The sequence below is a fragment of the Oncorhynchus tshawytscha genome, linkage group LG02, assembly GCF_018296145.1.
Source record: "Oncorhynchus tshawytscha isolate Ot180627B linkage group LG02, Otsh_v2.0, whole genome shotgun sequence".
NCBI lineage: Eukaryota > Metazoa > Chordata > Actinopteri > Salmoniformes > Salmonidae > Oncorhynchus > Oncorhynchus tshawytscha.
In genome coordinates this window covers 44,861,397-44,879,798 of record NC_056430.1, presented here as the reverse complement: position 1 = coordinate 44,879,798, position 18,402 = coordinate 44,861,397, and the positions used below count along the sequence as shown (strand labels likewise).

The following is an 18,402-nucleotide window of genomic DNA, read 5'->3' as shown; positions in this document are numbered from 1 at the left end:
TTGTGTTCTGATATATCAAAGCTCAGGTCGACATCTCATCCAAAAGATGGCCATGCTGACAAAGGCATAAAAAAGAAACGACAGTATGCCCCAGAATTGTACAAATGTTTTATTGAAAGATGAAATAATTCTCAGCATTTAAAGCTTTTTTTTTCTCATAGTGAACATGTGTTCTCCTTTGCTGAGAAATATAGTTGAGCTGAAAACATTCAAACCTCATACAGAAGGATTCAATAAGATACACACACATGGACACACACACACACAGATCTATACATAGTATATGTGTCACCCAGCAGTGAAAAGACTGCATGCGGTTTATACATGTACTCATTTGCATATCAATATTTTTCCTTGTTCAAAAGGAACAGCTTGGTGTGAGCATTGATACAAAATATAGGCTATATTAAAAAACATAAGCAGACGTAATGGAAATTATTGTACCGCCTATTTGGCATGTGCACCTTTTCAAACAGCATTACACTAGTAAGAATCTATCATGCTAAGCAGCTGCTCAGAGTTTACTTCTCCAGCGGGGTACAAAGACCTTAAAGCACTCGAGTGAAAATCAGAACGAGAGGAGAACTAACCGTCAACGTCATTCAGTCGTCTATCTGGGGGAGAAAAATAAAAATGTTGCATCACTTTACACAGGTATTCCTACTGGGTTACTATGTGGGATTAATCTATGTAATTACATTTAAGTGCAAGTAGTTACATAGCACATACCATTTTAGTCTCTTGAAAAATAAAAGAGCGAGAACAAATGGTTAGTGTTAGGCCTACTACTACCTGACTGCAGTAGTTCATCTAGTAAAAAGTATCCTGTAGTTACTCATGTGAGGTGTAAAGTGAGGCCAGGTTTGTTTTCCTTTTTTTACATAATACACACACTAACAGTGCTGAAAGTGTTTAAACACAGATATATGTGAAAGTTCAAGCTCTATATTTCATATTTGCTGAAGTTTTAAATGTATGTGAAATCCATAAATCCCCAGCATTGTGCATAAAACAGTGGTTCCTTTGTGAGGACAAATTACTATACGGAAGAAGAAAAAAACGTAACATGAGAAGCCTTTCATTAAATACCAGCTTTAGAAAGAGCAGCTGTAAAATAAAAATAATCAAGCACTGTCGGGTGAGCAAAGGTCTAGATCTTTCCATCCCGCAAACAAACAATTTAACATGAAACAAAAAAAAGGGGGATTCCAATTTCAAACTAATGTACAGCTCTTGGAATTCTTTGGGTAAGGCATATAAAATGGACATGACGTCTCAAGGTAGTGTCATTCAGACAGTTCAACATACACTCACAACCAGCATTAGTTATATCCCTGAAGACTAGTACTACTTCAATCCAACACAGCATCTGAATGAACCTTTTTGAAAACGTCTGTATTGTGAAAATGATACATTACAAAATGACAAAAGAAATAACAGGACACATTAAAAGTTGAGACAACCGACAAAGGCAGTGAAGGAGAAGTGCTTCCTCAAACCCCTTATTGAGGAGTAAGCTAGACTACCATGGAATTTTCCGTCCTTTGTTGAACATTCTCACTCACTCTGGCTGATGACATCACAGGAATCACAGAAATAGAATGCTAAAAATAGCATTGTTAGAACTCCTCTCTCCAAGGCAAGCGGTGATCTAATCTAATGACATCACAGGGGCAGTGAGACAGACTGCTGTGAACCTGTCAGCTTCCTAGAAAACAGTAGAGACATTTCCCTATTAACCATATGACAGGTTGAGGAGAGGAGTGGGGAGAAGGTTCTGGAGGGACACAAGGGGACAGCTATAAGGCTGTACATCAGAGTTCAGTGCTGGTGGGAAAGTTAGAGCCAGGCTTCAGCTCTGAGACATTGGGGGCCCTATTCAATCAAAACTGCTATCCTGCTTTCGAAGATAAAAATGGACATTCTTCCTACACAGCGAGAAAGCATATTTGAGATGAGTAATTGTTACACACTGTAAAAAGTTTACTGAGATAATTCATCCAAACATGCATTGATAGTGAAAGAATAATGGTGGTTTTCACATCCTGGAAACCTGGTTACTGGGCCCCAAGTCACATAAGGCCAAACTGTGGATACAACCATGTATCCACAGGGTATAATGAACTGGTTAGGGTTGGTTCAACCAGATTTCTCAGAATCCTGGTTCAGAAGGCCTGCAGGAAATAGAACACTTAACAGTTGAATTTTGTAAAAAAAAAAAAAAAAAAAAAACATATTTGTATAATGAAACTGAACCGTTGTGTGAAGGTATCTGGGTGCTGCGGGGGATATGGGAATCAGTGGGTCACTGCAGCACAGGTTATAGGGTCAGAGTTCATCTCTTGCTTCCCTTCATATAGGAAGGGATGGCTCCCCTGGCTGTCAGGCCCTCGAATCGCTTGTAGGTGTAGTTGATGAAGACCCAGTCCTTATTTTTATAGTCAGCCTCCGCTGCTGCTGCTGCTGCTGGAGACTTGGTGGGTGCTGCTGCAGCTGGGGGGAGAGAGAGAAAGGGGGAGAGAAAGGAGAGTGACAAAAGAGGGAGAGGAATGTGGGAGCGGAAATAGACAAGGTGAAAGGGAGATATTTAGAGTTGATAGCCACAAGGTATACTGTACAACCACACACACACACACAAGTCAAGAATAACACACAAACTTTGAAAGACACAGGACCTCACCTGTGGGTGAGAGGATGTCCGACTCGGGGAACTCGTCGAAGTTTGACGTGTCGTCTATGCTTTTGATCTCCACGGGAATCGCTGCAGGTCTCTCCCTGGGTTGGGCGACAAACACAGTAAGACTGTAGTAAGACCTGGACTTCTTGGAACGCCGAGGTATTAAAAAAAGAAAAGAAAATAGTTTTGCCTATAAACTGTTCCTGGAAAAAAGTCCCTGTGTACCTGATGTGGTCGTAATCGACTCCCTCAAAGAATGGGTTTCTCTTGATCTCCTCCACCCCTGTCGCCCCGATCCGATGATCTCCCTCACAGCAGAACCTAAGTAGGAATAAACCAAAATGTTGATCCTGAGAACAACCACATAAAGGGACATAGAAGTGTACCTGCCAGAGATACAGTATTTTGCTCGAGATGACATTCATGTTTTACAATTGAACCATTTAGTTGACGTTCATTCTTATCAAGAATAACATACTGTACAATGGCCTCTATGGACTGTTTATCCATCTCTCTCTCTCTTTTTGACCACGTTATATGTAGTGCACTCTTAGAAAAAAAAAGGTGCTAAGTAGAACCATATAGGGTCTTTCGGTTTGTCCCCATAGGAGACAACAACCTGCTATAGAGCATGCTAGGAAATATGTTAACGATAGGTGTGGATTTGAGTGTTTTACTCTACACAGAGTACAAAATGACACAATCACACATTCGCCTTTGGTTATTAACGCCAACAATTGGGTCCGTTTAAACCCCTGAGTGTTAATTTGGCTCTTTATAGAGTTAATTTAACTCCTGAATCAACCTTAGAAATGTTACACTGAAAAATCAACACTAGGTAACACTGGCCAATTTGCTGTGTACAAATATTTCCATACACACTACTGTTCAAAAGTTTGGGGTCACTTAGAAATGTCCTTGTTTTTGAAAGAAAAGCCACTATTTTGTTCATTAAAATAACATCAAATTGATCAGAAATACAGTGTAGACATTGTTAATGTTGTAAATGACTATTGAAGCTGGAAACGGCAGATGTTTTATGGAATATCTACGTAGGCGTACAGAGGCCCATTATCTGCAACCATCACCCCTGTGTTCCAATGGCATGTTGTGTTAGCTAATTCAAGTTTCTCATTTTAAAATGGCTAATACATCATTAGAAAACCCTTTTGCAATTATGTTAGCACAGCTGAAAACTGTTGTTCTGATTAAAGAAGCAATAAAACAGGCCTTCTTTAGACTAGTTGAGTATCTGGAGCATCAACATTTGTTGGTTTGATTACAGGTTCAAAATGGCCAGAAACAAAGAACTTTCTTCTGAATCTCATCAGTCTATTCTTGTTCTGAGAAATGAAGGCTGTTGAATGCGAGAAATTGCCAAGAAACTGAAGATCTCGTACAACGCTCTGTACTACTCCCTTCAGAGAACAGCGCAAACTGGCTCTAACCAGAATAGAAAGAGGAGTGGGAGGCCCCTGTGCACAACTCAGCAAGAGGACAAGTACATTAGAGTGTCTAGTTTGAGAAACAGACACAATACAAGTCCTCAACTGGCAGCTTCATTAAATAGTACTCGCAAAACACCAGTCTCAACGTCAACAGTGAGGAGGCGACTCTGGGATGCTGTCCTTAAAGGCAGAGTAGCAAAGAAAAAGCCATATCTCAGACTGGCCAATAAAAACAAAAGACAAATGTTAGTTTGAGGTGTTCGGATCCCAAAGAAGAACATTCATGAGACGCAGAATTTAAAAAAATATGCTGGAAGAATGCTTGACGCCATCTGTCAAGCATGGTGGAGGCAACGTGATGGTCTGGGGGTGCTTTGGTGTTGGTAAAGTGGGAGATTTGTACAGGTTAAATGGGATCTTGAAGAAGGAAGGCTATCACACCATTTTGCAATGCCATGCCATACCTTGTGGACGGCGCTTAATTGGAGCCAATTTTCTCCTACAACAGGACAATGACCCAAAGCACAGCTCCAAACTATGCAAGAACTATTTAGTTGAAGAAGCAGTCAGCTGGTATTCTGTCTATAATGGAGTGGCCAGCACAGTCACCGGATCTCAACCCCATTGAGCTGTTGTGGGAGCAGCTTGACCATATGGTATGTAAGATGTGCCCATCAAGCCAATCCAACTTGTGGGAGGTGCTTCAGGAAGCATGGGGTGAAATCTCTTCAGATTACCTCAACAAATTGACAACTAGAATGCCAAAGGTCTGCAAGGCTGTAATTGCTGCAAATGGAGGATTCTTTGAAAGCAAAGTTTGAAGGACTCAATTACTATTTCAATTAAAAGTAATTATTTATGAACTTGTCAACATCTTGACTATATTTCCTATTCATTTTGCAACTCATTTCATGTCTGTTTTCATGGAAAACAAGGAGATTTAAACAAGGAGTTTAAAACATTCTTAAACACCTTTTAAGCTCAAGAGGGTTCAACTTTAAACACAGAGATAAACAGGAATGCTCAGGTACTATTTAAAATAAAATAAAAATACAATAAAAAAAGCTTATTTAGATTCACACGGGTTCTATGTAGAACCCTTCTTGTCTTTCAAAGAATCCTTATTGCCATCCAAAGAACCCTTCCTTCCAAAAACGGTTCTTAGGATGAGAAAGATTCCAGTTTGAACCCTTTGCCTTACAAAGAACCCTCATCTTCCAAAAAGGATTCTTCAAATGAAAATGGTTATTGGTAGAACTCCATCCCTCTGCAAAGAACCATTTTGGAACCCTTTTTTTCCAAGAGTGTACTGGTGCTCACCTGAGGATGAGTTCCTTGGCCCTCTCTGAGATGGGGACTTCCGGAGGGAAAACCAGAGTCTCCTTCCAGTTCATCACCTTCTTATATGTCTCCTGGGGTGTCTCCGAACAGAACGGGGGGTAGCCTGGAGAGAAACAAAGAAACTTAGACAGCAATCCTAATTCAATCCTAACTTACCTCTTGCAAGTTAGTGCCTGTGTTCCAATCAATCAAACGATCACTCTTACCAATCAGCATCTCGTACATGATGACCCCCAGGCTCCACCAATCACAGAGCTTGTTGTATCCGGTCTGCATGAACACTTCCGGGGCGATGTAGTCTGGAGTTCCCACAGTGGAGAAAGCCTGAGAGAGGGAGATAGGAAAGGAGAGAGAGAGGAAAGGAGAGAGGGAGAGGAGAGTTGACAGAGTAAGAGGTACGCCCTCTGCATTAGACACAGCCCAGTCAGTAAAAGAACCTCTAGCCCCTGAAATGAATAACCATTTCAAGTAATGTTCTGAATTGACCCAATTAAAATGCAGTCAACCCTAGCCTTTTTCTCTTACCATGCCACACAGTACATTCGCTGTGGAAACCAAGCTGACGTAACTGTAACCGTGCTGTAAATGTCAGCCCATAAAAAGGGACAGAAATCCAACCATCTGCACACCAGATGTGTACTGTATCTCTGCTACTACACTGGCCTTCTTCATTTCATCTAGAGAAATCTGGTCTATACAGAACGACAGGCTCTCTCGCACAAAGAGATAATGTGGATTTGGAGATGCTCTACTCTTTACAGGAGAGAGCACTTTTTCCTAGGAGTGAATGAACACGGATAACCAACACATTTCAAAAGCAGAGGCCATTGGTAAACCGTCTTATACCCTAATTAACTACAGTCGTCTCTGCTGCGTTTATGAGGAAGTTTGGGCTTAAGACCGATCCTCCAGTGGAGTAGTGACTAAAGGTAGCCAGAGCTCCATGACACTCACCAGCTGTCGTCTGTTCCTCTTCCAGGTCTCTGCTTTCCTCTTGGAGTTCATGTACTGAGATGCTGTGGAGAAGAAATGATTGGTCTTAGGCACAACTCAGTTACAGCTACGCACCCAGGAGGAAGATCCATGACAAATATATAGTTGTATTAGCTTTCTAATTGTATCTACTTAAGTTCATTGAGTATAGCTTTATTGTTGTACTCACTGAAGTCGTTGGAAACGCTGTGGTTGAGGTTCCTGTAGAACTCTGTCCGATGGGCCTTCTTCAACCCTGTACACAAGCCGAAGTCTGATAGCTTCACATGGCCCTGAACACACACACACACACACACACACACACACACACGGTTATTTGTGTTACACCACTTCCTGGGGATGTTTCAGTAATAACGCATGACAACATCAGACTGTTCTGAAATCACACTTCCTGTGGTGACTTGGTGACGTGGTGAAACTGTGTTGTGGATTTATAATTTCAGACTCGACACTCAGGTAGATCACCACATTCTAATGCTGATGTAATCCTCCTGTGTGTGTTGATGTAATTTCAAATAGATTTCAACCTGCTTGCTTTTTTACAACCGAATCAAAAAATCGAAATGTAAATGGCATGTTATAGAAGGGTCCAGAGCACTTTTTTAAATTTTTTAGATTTCACTTGTTTTTGAGAAACCTACCCTAACCAGCGATTCACTTCCTCATCCTCGTTGTGCAGTACAGGGGGCTCTGAAAACACATGAACAAGTGCTCCAAAAACAACCAAATACATTGTTTTAGAAACGCAAAAATAGGGTGGCGCAGTTTTTTAGATGTTGTACACATAAAATTGTCATTCTGAACTTTATCCGCAACGTTACATTGCATTTTGTGCGACTCAAGCGGTTTCCTTTATCCAGCTGTTCCATTCTCCTTGTAGCTTGCTGATATAATGAACAGAGCGGTATCACTCGAGTTGCAACTAATTGAAATATAATGTTCCAGATAAGGTTCTGAACGACACAATTTTGTGTACAACATCTAAAGACCTGCATCACTATACTGAGAGATTTTCAGTTTCTAAAAGAACGTATTTGTATGTTTTTGGAGAATTTGTTCATATTTTTCGGATCCTCCCGTACAGCACAACAAGGACGAGGAAGTGAATCACTGGTTGCGGTAAATTTCTCAAAAACAAGTGAAATCTTGTGAAAAAAGTGTCTGGACCCTACTAAAACATGACATTTAGAGATTTGGTCGTAAAAAAGCAAAAAAAATTAAAGACGTTATTTTAACCAGATTTCAACCTGTTTTAATGACGTTATTTCAACCAGATTTCAACCTGTTTTAATGACGTTATTTCAACCAGATTTCAACCTGTTTTAATGATGTTATTTTAACCAGATTTCAACCTGTTTGTATTCATGGGTTCATATGAGAGGTTCATGGCTCTGTTAAGGGCGGTCTTCGACCATCCACCGGAGGGCAGAGAAGGAGGTGAGCGACTATTCCAAATCCGGCAGGATGCCCAGACCATTGCGGAGTACGCCCTCACCTTCCGGACCGTGGCAGCCTCCGGCGGATGGAATGAACCGGTGCTCTGCACCCTATTCCGTAGAGGTCTGCGCGAGGCGGTTCAGACGGCGCTGGTGTGCCCGGACGACAACCTTTCTTTGGAAGCACTCATCGCGATGGCCATCTGTCTGGACAACTGTAGTATCTCTGTAGTATCTTGGGATGCTTCTTAGATTGATGACACCGGACATGTTACTTAGAATAACATTACCGGAATGCACCTGGCGTAAGCTCCCTGAGGTGTTTCCGAGCACAGTTTTATGGCAGACTGTTACGGATAACTAAAAGCAAATCACGTATTGAGTCAATACTGCCATCTATTGGTAAACATAATACTTAACATAAATATACCAGGTTACTACAGCAACCTTCTTTGGGAGTGCCGGAACCTTCCTCACCCCTCGCCCTCCTCCTTTGGCCATTCTGAGGCAGTGCCTGAACCCATGGAGGTAGGGGCCAAACGTCTGTCCTTGGCAGAGGGACGTCGTGTTCCTATTGCGGCCAGGAGAGGTACCAGCTTCAGTGTTGTCCGGTGCGTCCCAACCCGTGGTCCACTAGGGCAGAGGGGCGGCTGTCCCTCAGGTGTTGTCTCTACAACGCTAGTGGACTCCGGTGCCGCGGGGAATTTCATCGACCAGGCCTTCACCTCTTCCCTTAACATCACCTCATACCCGCTCTCCTCTCCTTTTCCTGTCCAAACCGACCATTGGGATCCGGCACTATCACGCACATCACACCACCACTCAACCTCACCGCGGGAGCCATGCACCAAGAAAGCCTTCCTCATCATCACTACACCCGTACACAAAGTCATCCTCGGCCTGCCGTGGCTCCAACGTCATAACCCCACTTTATCCTGGTCGAAGGATGAGAATCACAGCCTCGGCTCCGCCTCGGCACCAGGATGCCGGTGGCCCTGCTTTCCCTTACCCTGTGGTTCCACGTCCACCAGGCTCTGGAGAGGAAACCTGCACCTGTTACCTGCCCCCCTGAGCGCATCTACGTTCCCACGGGTGTAAGAGATAGGCTGCTGACCTGGGCGTACACATCCCTCGCCACTGGACACCCAGGTATCACCTGCACCATTCAATCCATCTCCGCTAAGCACTGGTGTTCCACCTTGGCGCAGGACGTTGCCCACTCTGTCAACTCCTGCTCCGTATGTGCCCAAACTAAATCTCCCTGGCATTCTCCAGCAGGGAAACTCCTTCCCCTTCCCGTGCCTCAGCAGCCTTAGACCCATCTGTCCATAGACATTGTCACTGATCTCCCCCCGTCTGATGGTTTCACCACTATTACGGTTCTTGTGGACAGATTCTCTAAATCCTGCCATTTTATCCCTCTCTTTGGTCTCCCTGCCGCTCTCCAGGTTTCTGAGGCACTGTTCCAGCAGATGTTCTGGCCCTAAGGCCTTCCGGGTGGACATTGTCTCCGACCGTGGCCCCAGATTCACATCGTGAGTATGGAGAGCCTTCACTGAGAAGCTGGGGGCCACGGCCAGCCTCACATCCACGTACTGGCCTCAGTCCAACGGGTAGGTGGAAAGGACTAATCAGAAGCTGGGGAGGTTCCTTAGGACCGGCAGGGGGAGTAGGCCCGGTTCCTTCCCAGGGCGGAGTACGCACAGAACTCACTTCGTCACTCCTCCACCGGGCTGACTCCCTTCCAGTGCGTCCTGGGATATCAGCCAGCCCGGGCCCCGTGGACCCCAAGCCAGACCGAGTGTCACGCCTACTCCAGCTACCGCTCTCCGGCGCTCGACGTCGCCAGTCGACTAACCCAGGCCCTGGCACCATCATTGCGCACACCTGTACCTCATCATCACCTTGAATACTCTCCCTTTATTTAGTCCTCAGTAGCCTCAGTCATTAGGCAGTATTGGTTCTGTTCTCGTTCAGTACGCTTCTCATATTTTGTTGATCTGCCGTCTCTTACCATTAAACGTACCTTCTGCACCTCCTTCCTGACTCCAAGCGCGTACGTTACAGAGTGTGTGTGTGTGTTTGCTTGCATGTATGTATTACATAGCATGTTCTGTGTATATGTACCTTGGAGTCCAGCAGTACATTGTCAGGTTTGATGTCTCTGTGTATGAAGCCCATCTGGTGTATCGAGTCTATGGCCAGGACCGTCTCAGCCACATAGAACTGAGTCTCCTCCTCTGACAGAGTATCCTTCTTCATCAGCAACGTCATCATGTCACCTGCAGGGAGTGCCACAAAGAGCATCAGCATATCACACACACACAATTGCAAACATGCACGTGCACACTTCACACACACACCTCCAGGTAGGAACTCCATGAGTAGGTAGAGGTTCATCTTGTCCTGGAAGCTGTAGAACATCTTGACCACCCACAGACTGTCTGCCTGCACCAGGATGTCCCTTTCAGCCCGGATATGGCCCACCTAACATAGAAAAACAACACATACTGTAGATCACATAAAATGAACACACAGACATTCACACATTCTCTCTACACTAACGCTAACCCACCCAACATCAAAACACATAGAAGGAACACACACACACCCAATCTCTCAACACTAATATGCTAACCCACCTAACATAGAAATATAACACATAGATCACAAAGAACGAACACACACACACACACACATTTTCTCTACACTAATGCTAACCCACCTAACATCGGAACACAACACATAGAATGTATACATCAATAAGCCTACAGGTCCAGTCCCATCCTCTAGCACCAAGACCTTTGATATTCACAGATTTGGAGAAGGCAGTAGAGGAGAGGGGGGAGGGGGTACATTCAGAAATAGCCATTGCTGTTGCTACATAAACAAAGTTAAATATCCATAATACGTTGGGAAAATAAGGAATATGTTTCAACACGACACAAGGCTTAAGGAGGAGGAATGTGAAGTAATCCTGTGGCCTTAGATACAGTACATGTCCTTAGATACAGTACATGTCCTTAGATACAGTACATGTCCTTAGATACAGTACATGTCCTTAGATACAGTACATGTCTGAGCTGAGCAAATGAAAGGGACACAGGGCTCTATTATCAGCAGACGCTAAGGAGACTCAAGTGTCGAACACACAATAGTTTGCAATTTCATCATTGTAAAAACGGACTGGCATTACACCAGGTTCAGCCATTTACATCAGCTCGCTTGCGCTGAGTTGAGAGGAGTGGCAATATTTGAGGTATGTCCTTAAAAACAAGCGCATAGTGACAATTTCATGCAGTGCTAAAGGGAAGTTAAGACCCACCAAAAGCAGGAATCTGAGTGTGGAAGCGCAGCCTATGCAGCAATGGCTCACAGTGCCAACGGAAAGAGAGATGTGTCTTTGGGCCTTTGAATCATGTATTTAGAAACATTAAAAAAACTATTTGTTCCCCTCCCACTTTGTTTAATTTGATTAAAAACCAAGCATAGTCTTGTTTAGCAGCTTCATATAGGGGCATATTTTTTATCCTGGCCATGCATTAGCTAAGTAGCCTATGAATGAAGGGGTTTTAAATGGTCTACTGAGAGTGACTTGAAACTGGACTGGAGTCACTCTCAGTAGGCAACGAAACAATTGACAGGACCCTAGTATTTTAAATAGACGTGCAAATGTCATGTTAAGACATTGACGTGAGATGCGATTTATGAAATCCCGCTTCTGACCCCATCCCATTTAGAAATATTGTTGTTGTTTTTAAAAACAGATTGCTTGTTTTTCCATTTCATTTTGAAGAAAAACCAAGCATGCCCCCACCCTCCACTCCCAATGCATTGGCCAAATAGCAGCCTATCAATAAAGGGTTTGGCTCGTGAGACTGCTTTGAAATCAATCTTAAATTGCCAAAGCTTTATTAAAAGATCAAGTTTGGGAGCAGAAAAACATACCTTTTTTTGCCTGCTCACGTTCTTATTTTGGATGTGAGTAAAAGCAACAACTTGTTTTAAACAATGTCTACCTTAATATTATACGCCCAAAGAGAGCAATTATGGTGCCTGTAACAGTATTTAGACAGCCTATTTAAAAACAAGTTGTTTTTTCCTTTTGATAAGAATTTGATCAGAATGATTCACTCTCTTTCGGAATTTAATCTTGCTTATTGACATCATTTGGCAGGTCCATGGCTCAGACAAGGCAGACATAATGCAATTTACAGTAGGCGTAGCCCCTATATCAGTGTGAATGCTATGTATTTCCATATTGAAGCCATGCAATAAGGCTTCTTACAATGTGGACTGCAAACATGTTCAACGTATTTAGCAAAGATGGGATAGGCCTACGTACTTTTTTTTCTTATGCTGTTTCTGGAGGCTTTTTAACAAACTAAGCTATAATGGACTTACATTTGAATTTGAGTTGATGACAACGCAATACATAAAAGACCGTACACAACATGAAGAAATCCATATTTAGCCATGGAGCACGTTCTGATTGAGCAATGAGGGGTCAAGCCTGGACACACCTTCAACTTGTTTAGTAATCAAAACCCAGTCTTTTCGTGCCACCGCCAGGTACTGCACCCATAATTCCAGTTGTCAAATAACTAAAATATTTCTGACGCCCCCCGGACCTATTGCGCTACCGTCAGTGCAATGATTTACCATTGTGTTAGGTTTGTTAAAATAGAGCCCAGAGAGAGAGAGAGAGACAGAGAAAAAGAGAAACACACCTGTTCCTTCTCCAGCATGTCAGCCTTGCGCAGGATCTTCATGGCATAGACATGACCTGTGTCCTTCTTCTGGACCAGACGCACCTGTTGATCAGAGGGCAAAGGTGATCCAACATGAGTTCATGAGGTCATGGCAAATGTGAAGGGATTTACATCGCCATCAAATTATTTTCTGAAACCAGTGGATTAGGCAGTTCAGACTGAAAAACACAGGACTGTAGGTGAGAGAGGGGGAAATTGAGCCACCCTTGTTTGTGGGATAATTATAAACTATACAAAATGTATAATTTGACCAAATATTTAGGAAGAGGTCATCGTTTTATAAGCTGCAATAGGAGGTCCTAAACCTATCATGAAAGTACATCATTGTAGCTTTGTGGGCTAACATAGTCAAAATGTTAAGTTGAGCCAATAGCCATGGGGTAAAGTTAACCAATCGTTGAGCCAATGGCCAAGGGGTAAAGTGAACCAATCATTAAGCCAATGTCAAGTTGAGCAAATGTAGGTGTTTTCTTCCCAGGATTAATGCAAGGCATTATCGCTGGGATATTTTAAAAAAAAGAAGTTTTTATTTAACTAGGCAAGTCAGTTGAGAACAAATTCTTATTTGCAATGACGGCCTACCCCGGCCAAACCCGGACCAATTGTGTGCCGCCCTATGGGACTCCCAATCACGGCCGGATGTGAAACAGCCTGGAATCAAACCAGGGACTGTAGTGACACCTCTTGCACTGAGATGCAGTGCCTTAGGCCGCTGTGCCACTCGGGAGCCCAAGGATATGAAGTAACAACAGGAGCTGGACTATGTTAAAAGTGTTAGTTAGGTGTTAAGTCTGTGTTAAAATATGCTTACAATTATTAAAAGACAAAAAGTGATCGTGATTAACCCATACCCAGGTTAAATTGTGCCAAGAGACCACTTTTTTTTGTTTTGGACAAGCTATGTTATCAAAACTGTAACGTTTACATTAATTCTTATTATTTCCAGGGATCCACAACATCCTGAAATAAATGCAGATGTCAGTGATGCTGAATGTAAAAAATGATTCAACTTACCCCACTCTCCTCTATTGCTACTGAGTGATAAATAACTTACAGCAGGGAGTAGAGAAAATGGGAGGATCCACCAGAGCGTGATAACAAACATAACTCAGCTACACGTTTATTGACAAACCCACTTTTTACCTCGCAAAGCTATTATATTGTGAAATGATAACTAATTACATAGTAATAACCTAATTAGGACTGCAATAGCTCTATGTAGGCTTACCTCTCCAAAAGCTCCTCGACCAATCACCTTGAGGGACTCAAAGTCTTCCAATCCCAGCCGGGTTCTCTTCAGCCTCAGGAACTCTGTCTCCTTACGTGCATGCTGGGAGCGCCGCATACACTTCTGCAACACAGGGTGTGTGTAAGTGTTTGTGTGTGTGTGCGTGTGTGTGTGTGTGTGTGTGTTACTACACTCACCTCCTCATCAGGCAGTCCCTCCTCATCCATCACCCTCTCCAGCTTCTGTTGCCTAGCAACAAGATAGGGATTGGGGGTCAAGAATCAAAGGTTAAGGTCAAATATGTTGATTCAGGAAGTCCCCTCCCAGCCTGCAGCTCCATACTGAGCACTACACTACCGGTTCTTTAATTGATTTGGGGCAGTTATGGAGGAATGGTGACAGAAAAGGAATGACCCATTCATATGTTCTCAAAGAGAAATAAACCATAAATGTTTTTCTTGAAAAAATGAGGGAGCTTAGCCAAACCAGCCCCTATAATTCTTGTATATTCTCCTTTCTAAGCAGGTCTGTGACACCATGAACAATATTCTTGTGTGGACTTCCTCTTTTGGCACGGCTCGTTGGTGGGTAGGATGAGCTGTGACTGGGTGCTTGCTTTGTGCATAACTTTATTTTTCAGACGCCTCTAACGGCTCCTGACACTCAACCGTCCCGCAGGGGGTACACAGATCCTGTAGAGGTTTTAAAGGTATAAAACTATTTAATTTAACCTTATCCCTGGCATTTCTGGATTCAGGTTTTGATTGAATGGGATTGCATTTTAATTCAACAACTGAATATGGATTTCCCAGGACCCTGGTGGGACTGCTGATGGTCAACAGTGGGTAAATCAAGATATTATCAAACTAAAAGTACTTCCAGATGCATTGTGAAAAGCACTAGTCATGGGAAAAGCATATTTCACAGACACACTGAAACATCGTTCAGACTTATTTTACTACTGCATTTATTGTATTGCCTACACGCATTGGCAGGGTGCGGTTACACCCATTTCTCCCCCAGGCAGGGTGAGGCTCTAAGCAGAGAGAGAGGTCGAGTTGAGGTCAGTGATGTGTAACACCTCTACTCTCTCTTCCTCTTGTTGGTGGCACTGTGCTGCCTTCTCAGCTTCGGACATGTTTTGAGGAACAACCTTTGCTTTTCAGAACCCTGTCAATGTCACTGATCTTCCTAGTTCCAGCATGTGGGAGCATGGTGCGTGTGTGTGTGTGTCAATGCCATAGCACGCACCTCATCTCTCTCTCCTCATGCTGGGATATCAGGTTACTGTAGAAGTTCTCCAGGGTCACCTTAGCCATGGTCACTCTCTCCTTGGTGTGGTTACTCATCGAGGAGCAAGAGGAATGACCCCTCGTCGCCATGGTTACCTACCCTCCCCACACACACACACAAATTGGAGCACACAGTGTAAAGTATCCTATGCCCTACCATCTACAGATGTCCCCTATTCTATGGGCTCTGTTGAAGACAATGAATTGCCAGGCGGAGTTGGCTGCATGTTTGTGCAAGAGTGTGTGTGTGTGTGTGTGTGTGTGTGTGTATACAATTGCATCAGAACAGACACATTACGAGAGATGCCTGTTGTAAACATAGTCATAGACTCTCACTTCAAACACAGCTTTGAATCGGCATGAGTCACACATGCCCTCTCCACTCTGGTGTCTGTTTGCCACAAGTCCACATACAGCCCCTCAAGTTAACACCAGAGGCTCTGGACAGCCATGGCAGAGACAATAAGACAGTCTCTACTAGGGATTTATACTTTACATCAGCTAACACTCAAAAAAGACATGAAAGCTTGAGTTGTGCGAGGAGAGAGACTATATGAAACAGACTCCTCTGGCAATAACTTTTCTTAGACTCGTGATTTGTGGTCTGTAATGCTAGGCCGAGGACATTAAATGATCCCTATTTAGAAACAGCAGAAGAACAGTATCTCAGAGAATGTGGAGCAACCAAGGTAAAAATGTGTTTTATTTTGGATATTGTGTGGATATTTGGTTTTTCTCTCATCAATAACTATGGAACCAAGCATGCCATGAGTATGACAACTGTATATTCTGAATCTGGGTGGATGGAGAACAATCCATTTTTTTTTGTACAAAATAAGATTTAGGACTTCAATCTTCATGTTCATAGTCATGACAAGCTTTGTTTATTCGTTTAAGAGCTATTGATGATTACAATCCGAAATATGTTTTGTAATTTTATTTTTACACAAAAAAAGGTGTGAATGTCATGCTTGGTTCAATAGCTATTGGAGAGAGAAAACCGAATATGCACCGAATATCAGATAGAAAAATGTTTGTTTTCCTCAGTTGTGGAGCAGACCGAATTCCGTGAAATGAGAAAGGAGGCAGCGACACAGACAGAGGCCATTCACATCTCCCAGGCTCCAAAAGCGATAAAGGAAAAAAGTATAAAAAGAAACAGTTCTTTAATTAACTGTGTTTACTCTTATCAGTGGTCTGCACTGACTGTCTGCACTGCTTATATTATTAACACATTGTGAACTAAACAGCAAGTTGTCTTCAGGTGTGACAGAAGACTAGCCTAGGTCAGCTTCAGACTCATAAAATTTGAATAGAAAGTATGATTTTTTAAAAATGTTTTTGAACTACATTTAGTTTGTCCAAAGACTTGCCATCTTTACCTTGAGAAAGGGTGTCCAAATAGCCGCCTTTATTATACGAGTATATAAAGGCCAGGAAATAGTCTACAGCCGATGCAATGAGAATAAGGTGTTGGCATCTAGATACAATTAGAGGTAATTGTAGGCTACAATCGACCTTTAAATAAAAAACTAAACTACAGTACCTACCTATAGTACTATAATCAAATGCTGGTGTTACAATTTTAATAGCCTACAGATAGTCCTACAATAAAACGGAACACATTCAGGTATGCGAAATGTTTGACCGTCCTGCATTAATGGTATGGTTGGTTGGACTTTTGTGTGTAAACTAGCCTACTCAAAATAGCTACCAAGGCTGAAGAGAGGAGCCTTTGTTTTACCCGTGCGGATTTACGTTCTCAACTTCCTAAAGTAAATCCCCATATCTACCAAATGCTATTAGGTGGCCTATCTAAATCTGAACTCTTTAATAAAAGGTTACGATCTCATATTGTTATATTAAAGTAGCTGAGCGAGAAACTAGTAGGCTCGTTTTGACTGGTTGCTTTGTTCAGAAAAGCGTCAACATCTGCCAAGCGAGAGATCGCTTTTTACCCCAACTACCTTTAGAAGGTTCACGAGATAAATTGTTATTCCACATCTACGTCTCCGTGGTCATTGTCAAATTAAATGTTACTCTCAGTCTCACCTCTGTTATGGCGTCAATCGGTTAAAATTCAAGTCGGATCTGCTCCCCTCGCTCGAGTCTGCTGATGTTCACGGTCGGTATCCATTCGAATTACGGGAAGTGAAGTGCCCCTCCCCGCAGAGCTCCAAATTACCCCGGGCCTCTTACCGGGGCCATGGTCGTGTGGGCTGCTAGGATCAGTTTCAGGCTTGGTCGAGGTAATGATGGGGATGGTGATTATGTTGTTCATGATGATAATAATAATGATTGATGACAGGCTTAGTGATGATGATAGCCTGCCCTGACCCTTAGTATTAATCAAAGAGGCATGGCAGAATTATTTAGGTTATTTTCAACTATCACCTCCACCCCTCATACCCTTCTATGTTAAAAGCAACCCATAAAATCCCTCTTAAATATAGTCTAATATTCATAGCTTTCGAAAAGTCACCCTTTGACATTCACCTACAGATCTGTTATCAACATATGATCATTTGTTTTATGAGTGTAGGTCACAGGTGAATTGTGTGCCACTGTTCCATCCATACTTAATCCTGCATTAAAGTAACTGTCCAGTGAAAATCTCATTTTTAAAAGTGAATATTCTGTTAACTCATACCAAAATAATGTTGTTGACTCACCCTATACTCATATTTGTGGCCAAAGCATAATTTGGAGGGGGGGGAAAACACTTCAAAAGCCCCCACCTCAAACTTGTATCTATTACCTCATTGAGGATGACGTGAGCTGGCCAATCAGCGGTCTACTCACATTATTATTTTTTTTAACGATCGATTATTTTCAGGCCTCAGCTGAATCTGGTAATGAATGGTGTGGCTGTTGAACAAGTTGAGGAGACAAGTCCTGTGTAGCCCAGTTAGGGTTGTGAGTTCAATTCCCATGGGGAACCAGTATGAGAGAAAGAAAAGGTATGAAAATGTGTGTACTCTTATCCAGAGCGATTTACAGCTCCGGATAAGAGCGTCTGCTTAAACGTAAAAACAAGACCAAATTACTTGGTGCTACCTTAGATCGTAAACTATCATATGCTCTGCTTTTTTGACACCACACCCCACATAGCATGTTCTGCAAGCTCTAGTTGTGTCTTATCCTGATTATTGTTCAGTCATTTGGCCAAGTGCTGCAAAGAAAGACCCAGTTAAGCTGCAGTTGGCCCAGAACCG

General features: G+C 42.8%; 1 protein-coding gene across 2 annotated transcripts; it reads right to left on the bottom strand.

The window, feature by feature from the left end:
• Nucleotides 1-94: 94 nt before the first annotated feature.
• On the bottom strand, nucleotides 95-17,373 carry stk38b (serine/threonine kinase 38b). 2 transcript variants are annotated; one of them, XM_024412608.2, is made up of 14 exons: nucleotides 17,240-17,373; nucleotides 15,147-15,283; nucleotides 14,093-14,144; nucleotides 13,896-14,018; nucleotides 12,626-12,709; nucleotides 10,259-10,382; nucleotides 10,023-10,177; nucleotides 6,629-6,731; nucleotides 6,421-6,482; nucleotides 5,673-5,790; nucleotides 5,446-5,569; nucleotides 2,903-2,998; nucleotides 2,681-2,775; nucleotides 95-2,493 (listed from the first exon to the last, which is right to left on the bottom strand). In XM_024412608.2, exons 2-14 carry the CDS (start codon nucleotides 15,275-15,277, stop codon nucleotides 2,336-2,338), a joined length of 1,425 nt encoding a protein of 474 aa, XP_024268376.1. In that variant the 5' UTR covers nucleotides 15,278-15,283; nucleotides 17,240-17,373; the 3' UTR covers nucleotides 95-2,335. The 2 variants fall into 2 exon arrangements, with proteins under 2 accessions (XP_024268376.1, XP_024268377.1); XM_024412609.2 differs by having other exon boundaries at nucleotides 15,147-15,292; nucleotides 17,240-17,359.
• Between the last annotated feature and the right edge of the window lie 1,029 nt (nucleotides 17,374-18,402).

Bases quoted from the DNA above. Each gene is read 5' to 3' on its own strand.
- stk38b (XM_024412608.2), bottom strand. From the start codon at position 15,277: ATGGCGACGAGGGGTCATTCCTCTTGCTCCTCGATGAGTAACCACACC. The intron at 12,710-13,895 runs GTAAGCCTACAT...TCTGATCAACAG, and splicing joins GTCGAGGAGCTTTTGGAGAG to GTGCGTCTGGTCCAGAAGAA. The intron at 2,999-5,445 runs GTGAGCACCAGT...ATTCCTACTTAG, and splicing joins GCCAAGGAACTCATCCTCAG to GTTCTGCTGTGAGGGAGATC.